Below are 13,644 nucleotides of genomic sequence, written 5' to 3' on the forward strand. Positions count from 1 at the left end.
GGGCTCGCAGGAATGAAATGTCTTAGGGTTGCTTTATGCAATCCTGTGAACTACGCAAGACCTGTGAGCGTGCGTGTTTGTTGGGAGACATGGTTTGAGGTGATGATCAATATAGGTGTACTTATATACGCGTATATATATGAATGTGTGTGTTTTTATCGTTTTCTTTTGCGTGCTCTTTTTGCCCTCTAGCGGAGCTGTGCATATTTTGCTATACCGGACCGGCCACTAGCCACTTTAGTCTATCGTTCGAAATAATCTTTGTATACATATTATTTGGTATTCTTGAAAAATAATGTTCAATTGATTGATTGATTGATTGATTGATTGATTGATTGATTGATTGATTGATTGATTGATTGATTGATTGATTGATCTCTAAATCCACTACTAGCCTAACTCAGCTGAGTCAGTCAGTGGCCCATAATATACGCGCTATTATCGCACTGATAATGGCGTATAAATATTTTGTATGCCACTTCTATATGGTGCAATGTCAAATTATGGAAGTTCTCAATAGTACAAGCACATTTCATCAGTGCTTTTTCTTTTCCTCATGCGCAGACGTAATAAAGAACTGGTGACAATTTTGGGCTAAAGTAATGCCGGTGGTACACAACGTTCTCTGTTGCTACGGAAGCAGTAGTGAGTGTGGAACCACGAGAAACGTTTCCAAAGGAAACGGGAAATTTCCCGGCAAATTTCAATGTTAACAAACGTGAAAAAAAAATTATATAAAGCCTCTGATAAGTTAACGCGAGCCTTTAGCGAGGGCCTGCTTTTCGTGTCTACCCGTGACCTCGTTGATCACGCGCTCAGCTGTTGCGGTTAGAGATATACTTTAATTGAAAGAAGGCAGAGGTCGGCCTGAGCTAAGGCCCTCTACTGGTGCTCTGAGCCTCTTGACTGGTGCTCTGGGTCTCTTGCGGTGAACAGCGCTGAGGCTGCCTACGCGTGCTAAACATAGTCGATGGAGAGTCGGCAACTCGATGAGATGGAAGACCACCGTAACGCTACCATCAAGCGCGAGGCGAAGTTCATTGATTAAAAGGAACATGAGGCAATTGACGACCCGTTTCGAACGAGGAACGGTTCGTTCCAAGCGTAGGAATTGATTGCGACATAAAGCGCAGGCGGGAGCTGAAGAACGCCACAGGCACACGGCCGTTGTTATAACAAATTTACTCCCGCTCTTCCAACAAAAAATACAAACATTTCGATAGAAAAGAAAGAAAACAAACAAGTACCACAGCCAACACGCTCAGTGTTCACGACCACAAACATGCGTGTGTATACATATATACTCTTTTGTATATTTATGCGTTGCATTCACTCCATATGCAGCGCGCACTCTGTCCCCTCCGAGGGCACGTCAAAAACAAACACTTTGCAACAGTCGCGACAAAACATGCTCTCTTTCGCCTCGCCGGAGCAGACGTACGGTGTCACCGCGCCGCGCAACGATCACCCGCCTCCGACATTCAACTATCGCTCACTTGCGTGCACAACACGTAACAACTACGAAACACCACGTCCGTTAAACCACACGGAGTCTACTAGTCGTGAGAACGTGCCCACGAATCCATCTGTTGCGACGTGCCCTGCAAAGCAGTGAATGCGAACAAGCATCACTCGCATAAAGCCGTGCGATCAGCCACGCAGGCTGCGCGCTGCGCACAGTCTCATTAGGAGCTTCCCGTTTCGATTGGTCAACCTTCGACTTGACCACCAAAGCAAATGAGTGCGAACAAACATTGCTAAAGTAAGCCGTTAGTACAGCTGTACACACTCTAAACGCAGTAGCTCTCACAAAGGCGCGCATTTTCACATTTCTGGACGAGACCGAAAATAACTGCCAAGAGTAATGGCAACGTGCGCCAAGTAATGGTAAACATGCCCCAAGTAATGATAACATTCCCCAAATAATGCAGATATGAGGCTTAAAATTTAAGTCAGTCTGAGTAAAATTTACAGGAGCTAGTAGGGTGTCACGTTACAGAATGTATGACATGGTACGCGACCGTGAAGTGCATATTTACACCTGCCAAACTAATAACGTTCGCGGTAACTACCTTCAGGTCTAGCATCCACGCGCGCGCAGCTCGTACTGTTATGGCCGAGAGCACCGCTTACTTATCGAATGAGAAAATGCGCACTTTTGTAAAGTTAGCGGGTTTAGAGCGCAGGGACTGCATCCTACCGATTCAGTGGCTATAACATTCCTCCACCAAGAGGCCACCGTTGTTTCTCGTTAACCTCTATGCATTTCCTCACTCCTCTCCCTTTTCCCCATGTGCGGATAGGTTCTGTAAAAGTTAACTTTGACAGCCACCGTTGGACCCCTTTCGAGCCCCGCTTCTTGCATTCTTATCAGTAAGTTCGACACGCTCGCAAGTTCCTCCTCTTATACCAAACAAAGGCTCCGTCTCGTTCCTCATCCTACAGAACAGACACAGTTGCTGAACACAACTAATATATGTTTGCAGAAAAATATTTCTACATCTTTTCGGGGCACTCTGCATGCAGTCAAACGAGGAAATCCAGTCCCTTGTCTCTCACCTCTGGAACACTCGCAATCTCAAGGCGCGCGAGCTGATTTGCATGCGCGAGAACAAAGCAAGCAAAATTAGACAAAGACGCAGCAAAAGATGGCACCGAAGGAACGCTGACTGGCAAACGTTCGCGCTAATCTGGTGCGCGCGCCGTACTGCCCGAACCTTCTCGTACACGGCCAAAAATTTCCGATGTTGCTGCATTACTCTTGCGAGAATAATAAAGAACTAATATGAAATCCATGCTAATTATGTAGAACCATACGGGACACGCATGAAAAAAGCCAACAGAACACTTGGAGTGCGTACAGACACGCTTCGTATAAAATATGCATTTTAACTGCATATTGGGCGAAGACATAAAGCATGTAATGAACTCCCGTTCCGGCGAACATGATGTGCATTCGATGCTAAGAGCTTCAAATAAAGACTCAGTCAACCGGTGGCTTCCGACGGGAACGCTGTTTATGCTATCGAATAGCTCAGGTTGTCCTGTGGTAGTCGCACGGGAATGGTGCAAAATCTTCATGAAATCCTTATCAGTAGTACAAGAGTGCTATTGAACCCTTAAAGAAATTTCATCCCCGCGTATGGAAACATTTCAGTGCAGGTACAGGCTCCAGTTCGTTCTTTTCTGCATCTTCGCCGGTTTTCGTGGTTTCACACCATGGCGGAAACAATGGCGTCAATTGTCAAAGCACCTCCCGAAGTGCTGCTGGTACACGACAAAAACGCAGAAGCAATATGGCAGCGTGAGAACGCGCAACAAAAGTCAACTCACGTGACCACCCAAAAAGCAATGCTCCCTTTTCACATATTTGGAACTATAATAAAGCGTTTAAGCGCACCGAAGTATACATCCACCTCAAAAGCAATCTCAACAACCACAACGAAGTGCAACAACAGGCGATCCAGAACTACGACATTGAAGGTAACTTCAGGATTATAAACTCTTATTGGCAATATCGTCAACACTTGTGGCAAATGTGTATACATAAAGTCACCGTCCTAAAATATTCTCGCTATATATATGCTCTTGCTTTTCAAACCTACACCAACTGCGTAAATTGTGAACCACGAAATCGTGCTATCCATCGAAATTCGCTATACTCGCGACGCGTCCCAAATGTGCACTACGTTTGTTCGATTAGTTTGAACATTTCACTGTGATGTAGGCTGATTGTACCCTTTCGCTCGTGAAACAAAACTACTTTCTGGCTCGGCTCGAACGCAACCTGAGCGCCGCTAAGTGGCTAAGACGTCGTGGTCGATTCGCCGATTTCCCGTAAACAGGAACGCACTTCGATTTCAAACGGTCAATTCTGCGCCCCCGGTACTCTTTGCACTATACAACCTGCACATATTTCTCTCGTTTATGATTTTTTTTTTCTGTCGTTATGCTGCGTTCTTCACTTCACATAACCTGTTTTCATCTGCGTAAACTTTCTTTTTTAAATCTTCCATGTCGCTCGCGCCTTCGTATGCTGCTGGTATGTCAATTCACATTTTTAGCAATTTCAGTGCAGAGATCGCACTTCGTGTGGTGGTGACCGCCACCGCTGGGACACGATGCCGCTCCGTCACACATTAGCTCTGAAAAATCAAAGGAGCAGAGGCGTGAACTCATTCCCACGCTTTTTCTTTTTCTTTTTTCTTTCTTCTCCATCGAGACACCGTCCGTCAGTGCTTCTCAACCAAAGTACTCGCACAACCGAAAGGAAATGCAAATAGTTTGAAGCTTGGACCTCATATTGGAAGGGCGAACAGAAGAGCGTGTGAATACTATATGGGAAGAGCTCATTGGGAGTTTAATCAGAACGAGGCTACTGAACTAGCCCGATCTTTGTAGGTGGTCCTTTGGTTGCGTAAGTTCACAAGTCTGTATATCTGCATAGGCGTCGCAATTATTTCGTTGGCAGCGAACACGTGACACGGCTTCCTGTGCCGCGTGCATGAGTGAGAGCAGGAAGACCGGTTAGTAAATTCGCGGCCACGATTAATTCGCAGATGGAGAAAACGATAACTGCGGACACATCATCATCCAAATCACACACTACCGGCCGCAAAGTCAAACGAACAGTGTATACGGCCTTTTTCAACAATCAAGGCACAAAACTGTGTAGAATCTAGCAAACTTAAAGCTGGTAGACTTACAGAACTGCATTGTTTATTTTTCTGAAACATTCCTGTAGTTATTTTTAGCTCGCGCTATGTAGTGTCTTTGTCGATAAGTTTACGAGCCAATCAGACACAACCAAGACGTACAACACAGAGCGGTGCATATGCCTGCTAAAACTGAATGGTCCATTTGCCCACACGTTTTATATAATAGGTCGCTGCACATTTATTTCACAACGATAATATTACGGGACACATCAACTTCCTCACAAGATATGCAACTCACGTAGTGACTACACCCAGGATGCGAACAGCATCAACTGACAGACATTGAAGCACGACAGAGTAAAGGGACGAACGCAATGGATCTGGTGACACCGGACGCTTCGTTTGTGCTACTCAACCGAGAGCGCAAAGGAGTCCGAGTTCTTGCGCCCGCGCTTTCTGCGGGCAATAACTGTGCTAACAAGGAAGCGAAACTGTACCAAGCCGAGAAAATGCACATGCCCTGGTGTCGTAAGTACTTCGCCGTTGACCACCGCAGACGAGCCAGTGGACGGCAAGTCCAGACGTCACTATGTACAGTTTACCTCGAGTCGTTAAGTTAGGCCAGAGTGAACCGACGGCCTATATACGTAGGCCTTTCGGCGCTAGGCGAAGCGGACGTAAAGACGTCTCGCGACCTTTGCGGCCGATTCGAACCACAGCGTCCGTGTTAAATTGGTTACTAAGGCAAATTTACACACAGGGATCGATACTGACTCTGCCTGGGCACGACACGGTAGTTCTGCCGAATTAAGAATTGAGAATGCAGCGCTGCTATCTTAAGCCAAAAAAAAAAAGTTACAATAATAAAACCTATATAAGCCCCGCACACCACGAAACATCTCAAACGAAGGAAGTGGAGCGAAAGAAAAGGAATAAAAAACCCTACACCACGCTCTTGGCACAAAAAGTGCGAATCAGTGAAACGAAACGCCAGCAGTGCAACGACTAACACAGATCCAGGCGTGCCACACAGTATAGGACAACGCCAGAAGCATTGTTTTTATCAGTTCAACTCGCCAGGTCAAAAAGCGACGCCTTCATCATGCAAGCCTTAAATCACATACGTGTGCTGTATCCTGACGAGCCGACCACGGTCCAGCTCACGTAGAGGTATGCACAGAGGTCTCCCGCAAATATCCAGAGTTGTTCAACCACCCAGCAGGCACCTTTTCTAAAGGCCTTCTCAAAAGTTTTCGTTCAGTTTTACGAAGCACAACGAGCAGCCAATCTATTTGTTCGATGCATGCCGTACAATCCAGCGTCGCAGAGGGGTTGCAACGGCCGACTTTTCTTCATAATTACCACGAACGTGAGACTAAGGTTTGTAAGCGGAAGCCTGCAGTGTGCCGCCGGGAATGGTTGCACTGAAACAACAAAAGCCCGTGGACCAAGTTTTAAACGGTCGGCTCTGACTGATGCCGATCACGCGGTTCGGTTCCTCACGTGAGAACGTGGTCGTCACGGTGGCAGGGTCTATATATACACGGCGAAAGACTCAACGACGGAACAACACAAACGTGACTCCGCAGCTGCTGATAAACGGCGCATGACCAGCCAACACCTGGAACAGTCAGCTATAACAACGTGAAAGAGACAACATCCACAGACGCGTTGCATCCAGAGGCGTGCCACGTAGGCTAACAATACCGCAGGCGCTGTCACCCTTTACGAAGGCCTTGCAGGAAAGAAAACAGTACGGCACTCAATACGCTACACCGTGGCGAGATGTATTAATAGATTGACTGATTGCATTGCGCGTACCTGGACATGGTGCGGTACATAGGAACTTGGTGATGCAGCCGCTGGGCAATTAATGTTGAGAAGACGCTTCGGCCCACGAAAAGCCCATAATCAAACGAACTCTCGGAAAGCGGCTCACGGACTCGGTAGTCTCTGAATATGACGGCCGAGTACCCTCGGCCAACTAGCGTTACCACCGCGGCTGCGTCATTAATTCTAAATTGCGTTAATTAAAATCACTAATCGTTAAGACAATTCTGTTGCGTCTAATTTCCTGTTCTTTTCTATTTATAGCATACCATTTTGCGTGGTATTGCCGACTCTTCAACGGCGGCCACGACGTGCGCGCCCGTTACTCGGCACAGTTCCGGCAACCGCGCACCGTACACATCAATATAGGCCAAGACGAACATCGACAGAACATCTCGCAAGCGGTACAATCTCGCCCATACACGGCTACGAAGCCCGCGTTTGCCCTTACTAAACGAAAGGCGTAAAACACGACACACTCGAGAAAGCGCAACGCCGCGTGCGGGTAACACATCGGATGCCGCACTGCTCTCTTGCTTCAGTCTCTTTTCATTTCTTCACAGGGCGTTCCTGGGGAAAAAAATGTCTATACAGGACTGCTTTTTTTTTTTCTACTGGGTCTTCTTATCATCAGGCGGCTGCTTCTCGGACAGGTCGCGAAGGGTGGTGGTCGGCGCGGCCGGGTCGTTCTCCGCGACCTGCGACTGCTGAGAGTTGGACTTCTTGACGTCGGCCTCGAGCGCGGAGTCCGCCGAGATCGTGTCGTCCGACTCCGAGTTATGTGGCTGCTGAGTTTCGTCCTCGTCCTCGTCCTCGTCCTTCAGCTGCGTCTCCTGGTCGTTCTGCGGGCTTAGGTCGGCGTTGCCCCGAGATCCCTCGACGGCCTTGTGCGGTGACGTGGGCGACGCACAACACCGGGACGGCGATCGCGGTGGCGGCGGCAGCACCCGGGGTAGAACGTACATGGCCAGCAGGCACATCACGTGGCCCACGAATCCAAAGTGACTGCGCGCAGAACGTCATCGGAAGTAAGAGGAAGGGGGAGGTCAGGGGGTGGGGGAAGGGGCCCACAATAACTTCGAAACTTTAGATAGACCATAAAAGAGCAAAACTTACTCACATTAAACTCGTAAGGTACGCTTTCAAAACTCTGTCTTACAAAAAAGTAGTTGATTATTACAGGAAAAATGAAAGCCAATCTCCAACTTTTCCTCTTTCTTTTCAGTTTCACGACGAAATCTCAGCGCCGGTATACGTCAGCGTGACGTCACGGACTTCAGAGGATTTCTTTTCAGTGGGACCGTCCTATAGCGCATGCAAACTTCTCGAAACTTGCGTGGTTTAGTATTTCGTTAATGCAATGTAGTCTGCATAGTCGCCGTTTATCACGGTAAACAACTCACTAGGCCAGAGTGCTCGCTATCACGACGAACTGATGCGGAAGTTTTTCGGAAAGAGACATGCCCGATGTCTTTCGTGTTCGCTTTTTTTCCCACTTACCAAGTGCCCTTTAGCGGTAAGACTGGCCGCTCTTCTATCGTATAAGCGTTAACTAGCTAATGCAACTTCATATTCCTTTTTCATCATCACCATCATCATCATCATCATCATCATCATCATCATCCTATTTATATGTCCACTGCACAGGACGAAGGCCTCTCCAAGCGACCCTTGTCTGGTGCTAGCTGATTCCAACTAGTGCCTGGTAATTTCGTAATGTCATCACCCCACCTAATTTTATTCCGTCCTCGACGGCGCTTCCCTTCCCTCGGCACACATACTGTAACTCTCATGGTATACCGGTTATCTGCCTTGCGCATCACATGGCATGCCCATCTCCATTTCTTTTCACTTAATATCCACTAGAATATCGGCTATCCCCGTTTGCTCTCTGATCCACACAGCTCTCAAAAAACGTTACGCCTAACATTTTTGTTTGATCGCTCTTTGCACGGTCCTTAACTTGTTCTCGAGCTTCTTTGTCAACCTCCAAGTTTCTGCCCCATATGGTAGTACCGGAAGAATGCACTGATTGCACACCTTTCTTTTCAACGATAGTGGTGAGTTTCCAGTCAGGATCTGGCAATGTCTCCCGTATGCCACTTCAACCCATTTTTATTCTTTAAATTTCATTCTCATTATCAGGGTCCCCTGTGTGTAACGGGCCTACATAAACGTACTCCTGCACACACTCCAGAAGCTAACTGGCGATCATTAATTCTTCTTTAGTGGCCCTTTAACAATGAGCTTCTCCTCGGCAACTCTTGTCTGTTTTGGGAACGACGAAATCGATTTGTTCGTCATCCGATCAGGTTATTTTGATGGAGTTCGTTGCATTTCAAGGATGGAGTTAAAATATGCCGACTCTTTGGAACAGATTTCCTTATTTAAACCTTAAATTGCAGCATTCGTTTAAATAGAGAAATATGCTTAACGCAAGGACTACGAAAATAAAGCATCAAATGTTCTTTTCCTTAAATATGGAATCAAAACATACATCAAAGTGCTGTAACTGCATAATTATGACGTCCAAAGCGGCTAAAATTGTCACGTGATGCGCCGCTAAAGCCTAACTACACGTACGCTTGCCGGCGCGTGAAAGCTCGCGCCCACGCGCTCGCTCCACGCATGCGCAGATGGTGCAGGACAGATCGTACGCGTCGAAGCGCGCTGCGAGCCCAGATATCTTCGCCAGACAAGTGTCCGTACACTGCAGCGGCCTGACGAAAATAAGGAGCGATGTCTGGCAAGGCGACAGTATAGTGAACCAAGGCGACGCGCGCTGGCGCGTGCCTTGTAGGTTCAAACCGCCATCACTCGCGAGGCGCGGCAAGCGCAAGGCGCACGGGCGCGAGCGTTCGCGCGCCGGCACGCGCACGCGTAGTTTGGCCTTAAGAAGTGTGCTACAGTAACAAGTGAATAAGGCTTTTGTAAAGGCCGCGCAAACAACGTGAAATTGTTGCGTAAGCTGTAAAGTAATACATTTGTTTCTATCATTTCTATTGACGAAGAGATATATTTCGGTGCCAGTGCGCGCTAGTGCTTCGGACCAGGTTGCAAGAGATGCAGTTGAAAGGCTGCAGCGCACAGTTCAAGTCGGCAGGACTGCAAGGATTATCGAAAATTCTGTCACGCATGAACACAACCTTGCGCAATATAAGCTACAATATTATAGCCAGAGCGCAATAAAGTCATCCTTTTTTTTTTTCGCTACAGTAACGTAAGAAAAAAAAAACTCGAACACTTTTCGAATAAAACGATTCTTGGTGAGTTTCGTGCCAATCGCTTAAATGAAACTGAGGATAAACGAAACACATCTTTCTGTCTCCACGTGTTACCAGGGTCCTTCAATACTTATCTGATGAAAAGTATTGAAGGACTCTGATGTTACGTTTAAGCGGAGTCTACTGTGGTTCATTCGTCTGAACAGATCGCTCAAATAAAGTCCGATCAATTAGTAGTTCACTTGTGCTTACCGGTAAACCCTGAAGCTGGAGTGGAAGTCTAGCAGAAGGAACGGAAACACCATGTAGGCGACAGCTACGCGGGTCGCTAGGCAGGTGATAAGGTCGTACAGCCTTTGTTTCCGGCGGCTTCCTTGGAACAGGGGCCGCACGCTACGACGCACCTGCGAATCCACCAACGGCATAAACACGCGTCATGCGACGACCACCTCGAACCTAAGTTCTCTAAATAAAGTACAGAAGCGTTCCTCTTTGTGTACGTGGCTTTGAAGGAGTGGAAGTTCCACGCACAGGGGCACCTATAGTAGCACCAAGAAGTTCTCTGAAACGTGCAATGGCCTCTAAACTTTAAAAGAGGACTGTACGTAAAGCGCAATTTGGGTGCTGAGTCAGGGCGCCTATATTACACGTCACGCGGAACAGTCGCGACGCCAATCATGCCCGGCGCGCCGATTCATCTATAAGGCTGTCTATTTCAATCAATGCTTTTTGTTGCCTCGGTGGTTACGACACGCGCCTGAATTGCGCTCTGTCCCTTAAATTGGAAAAAGCAAAGCGTCTCCATCTGAAATTTACTTTTTCCCAGTATTCTATTTCTTGCGCGATACGACTTTAGCGTTACGAACGACGAATAGTCATAAGCTTCCCACATAAGCATGCGGTAAGCTCATAACGTCTAGCATATAAGCTTCCTGATAAGAGTGCATAATAATATTAGTATTATTAAATAATAGTAATATGATTATTTGACATGCACCAAGTTGCCCAACAGCAAGTGCTACTAGACTGTATTACAAGGCCGCAAGATTATCATGTGCGTAACTACAGTGTCGCGATGAGCGAATGACGTTGTTTGATGCCACGCTTCGATCGTAACAACGCTCTTTACGAGCCCAACGCGACAGCGAAAAATACCACAAGATAAATAAGACGCGAACACGTATGTGCATACTCTGACACTGCCCACAACTCTGCCACAACCAGGCAGGCGCCGAGACGCTGTCGCGGAAGGTATCGTATAATGAGGGTTCTCGCATTATCCGGCGAGCGCAGTGCAAAAGCTGGCCACTGGCCAAGCTCGAGCGAGAGAGCGCGCAACAGCATGCACAAGTAGCTCACCGCTCGGGCGCCCAGCGTAAAGAGCGTTCCGGTGCCGAAGGTGAGGTAGTATCCCGGGTAGAAGCCGTGCCACATGGCCGACAGGATGAAGGTCAGCTGGGTGCGATGGCGGCGCACCCGCTCGTACGACACGGTGCGCAGCCAGGTCTGAGTCGACTTGTTCCACGCTATGATCAGCTCGCGTAGGCTCGTCGAAGTCTGCGCGTGATACGGGCAGATTGATGCACGGCCGATTCGGATTCCACTCCTTTAAAGTATTTTGCTCGCCTTTGTCCGCTGCGGCGAACGCGATGTGCACTTGTTTGGCGCAACTGAAGACGAGAGATTATCGCCAAACGTGACAGCATCGAACGCTGACAGTCCGCAAGAAAGACGAAGGTTTAAACAAGCAGTTCGTTTGAGTAGAAAAGTGGAATATACACGAGTCAGGCGCAAGAGCATACACGATGAGAAATTCACAAGACAGGTGTGAGGAAGATTTGCAGAATGATGTTGCAAGTAGATGTTAAAGCTCCTCTGCCATACGACAAATATTGTGCCCTTCTCGTAACATTTCATATATTATGCTTTTCGACAAGTGCGTTTCCGCACTTCGAATCTAAAGGTGTAGCGAGCTACAGTTTTAACGCGGAGGTCGTAAAAGAACCGAAAGAGCCTCATTTACGCCCTTCAATGCATGCAGTGCTGTGTGCTAATTCAAGTCCGGACATTCTAAACTTACACAAGAGTCAAGGCACATTTGCACATGCAAGGCTTATCACATTTAATACAAATATAATTACAGGCATAATAACATAACAAGACAACATTACGCCCCATGATATTGACGGTTACATGCAGATATTTGGAGTCACGGCCAGTAGCATTTATAAACGGAACTAGATATAGTACAACACCAAAACATCTGTGTACCAAAACCGCAAGCATGTTCAATTCCACTGTTTCATATCGCGGCCCCGCGATATGAAATAATGGTCAAACAGGAGCACTTGCGGAACACAACCACATTTCAGGGCCTCAGTGGTGTTCCGCACTACTGAAGCCACGAAATGCAGTTGTCTTCTACAACAACATGCACCGTCACTGTTCCTTTTTAAACCATCAAGACTGTTTGGACTGATTCAAGAGAAAGGGGCTAAAGTGCCTACTTCAGTTTTGTTGTCGCTCAAGTATAGCTGAAGAAATCATCTGTCGCGAAACTGTTTAAAAACTACATATTTCGCGTACCTCAATGGTGACGATGTCCACGTTGCTGAGGAGGTTCCATCGCGCTTTTTTGTCACTTGTGTAGCCGTTGAAACCGAAGCCAGCAGCATTACAAATTGCTTCACCTGCGCACGTTGATCAAGAGAGACCCTTCCTTAATTTGCATACACCAATAGGGTTCAATACGAATGAAATAAGGTGCAACAGCGACTTTCCGGTAGCCATGAGAACGCGTCTGCCCCGGCGCGCACTCCCGAGGAATTGAGCTGGATACGCCACACGGGCATCGAGCGGTATTGAGATAACACGAACAGTGGTCGACCACCACAGTCATCCCGTATTGTTCTTCAGAACATGCAAAGACGACCTCATAAGGCACTTTCAGACAATTAACACATCTCGTGTAAGGGTTCCACAATGCATACTTTACTCCTCAATCAACGCTTTTCATACTGTTAAAAGAAAGGCGAAGGAAGTGACGCACCTCGGCTCGCTCTTCATTATTGCGATATCAACTATACGGACACGCGAGGCGCGTCCGCGCCGCTGGAGCCGTCGCCGTCGAGCTGCCACGGCATCGACAAGCATGCGCGGCCGGCGCGTGGAGGGTTACAAGGTCTCCAGGGACGCGCACTTAGTTTTACTGCAAAAGCGACGAAGCCAAGTGGACGCGTAGCTATACGCTCTGCTCAATCGGCTCTGCCGGAGCGAGGGCAGTGCTGGCACGGGCGTTGTGCGCGCACAAGCATTAGCGTTTCTGCTGAGCAGCTGTGTACACGCCGTACCATACCATGGTTTATGCTTAATCTCGCGCACGCAAGGGAGGAAAGCGGGGAGGAAGCGCGCCGTCTTCCGTCGCGCGCAAGGCTCCGGGGGTAGAGTGAGGAGGAGGAAGAATGGGTGGGGTGCGCTCTACTCCGGGCGGCGGCGGCGGGCCGCTGTATCTTGAAAGCCATCTGCGACAAGGACAGAGTCCACCCGTTCGCTGTATTTTCGCGGCTTGGTTCACGTTGGACGCGAGACGCAGTACAAAGATCAAGTCGCTCGCTGCTGCTGCCGCGCTTCCTCACTCCAGCGTTTCGACAGCGAGTTTCCGCGGTCATCGAGTGAGATGTGTCCATGTTTGCTTGTGCTCGCGTGACACGATGCTTGTTAATTTAGTTAGTATGTCTATGTTTACAAGTTTATACGACCGTTAAAACTACCATTTTTACTTCGTAAAGCTGTCCACTAATTTGCTATCGCAATCGATGATTCGTCTCTCGGGCGAAAGTGCGACTTTTCTTTTTGCTATTTCTCGTCGGCTTGTTTAGGAGTAAAATTTGCAAGTCGTCCTGACGTGAACGACAGCGAGTCGTGTTCGGCGG

At 47.9% G+C, this 13,644-nt stretch overlaps 1 protein-coding gene across 1 annotated transcript in view; it reads right to left on the bottom strand.

Moving 5' to 3' along the window:
• Positions 1–1,163: 1,163 nt before the first annotated feature.
• The window catches only part of oys (lysophospholipid acyltransferase 6), a 61,991-nt gene continuing 49,510 nt past the window's right edge, over positions 1,164–13,644 (bottom strand). The window contains exons 10-13 of the mRNA XM_055074056.1: positions 12,299–12,402; positions 11,072–11,269; positions 9,965–10,116; positions 1,164–7,493 (exon numbers count right to left, since the gene is read on the bottom strand). Coding sequence (XP_054930031.1) covers positions 7,100–7,493; positions 9,965–10,116; positions 11,072–11,269; positions 12,299–12,402 — 848 coding nt within the window. The 3' untranslated portion in view covers positions 1,164–7,099. The remainder of the gene's footprint in view (positions 7,494–9,964; positions 10,117–11,071; positions 11,270–12,298; positions 12,403–13,644) is intronic.

The sequence above is a fragment of the Dermacentor andersoni genome, chromosome 4, assembly GCF_023375885.2.
Source record: "Dermacentor andersoni chromosome 4, qqDerAnde1_hic_scaffold, whole genome shotgun sequence".
Taxonomy (NCBI): domain Eukaryota; kingdom Metazoa; phylum Arthropoda; class Arachnida; order Ixodida; family Ixodidae; genus Dermacentor; species Dermacentor andersoni.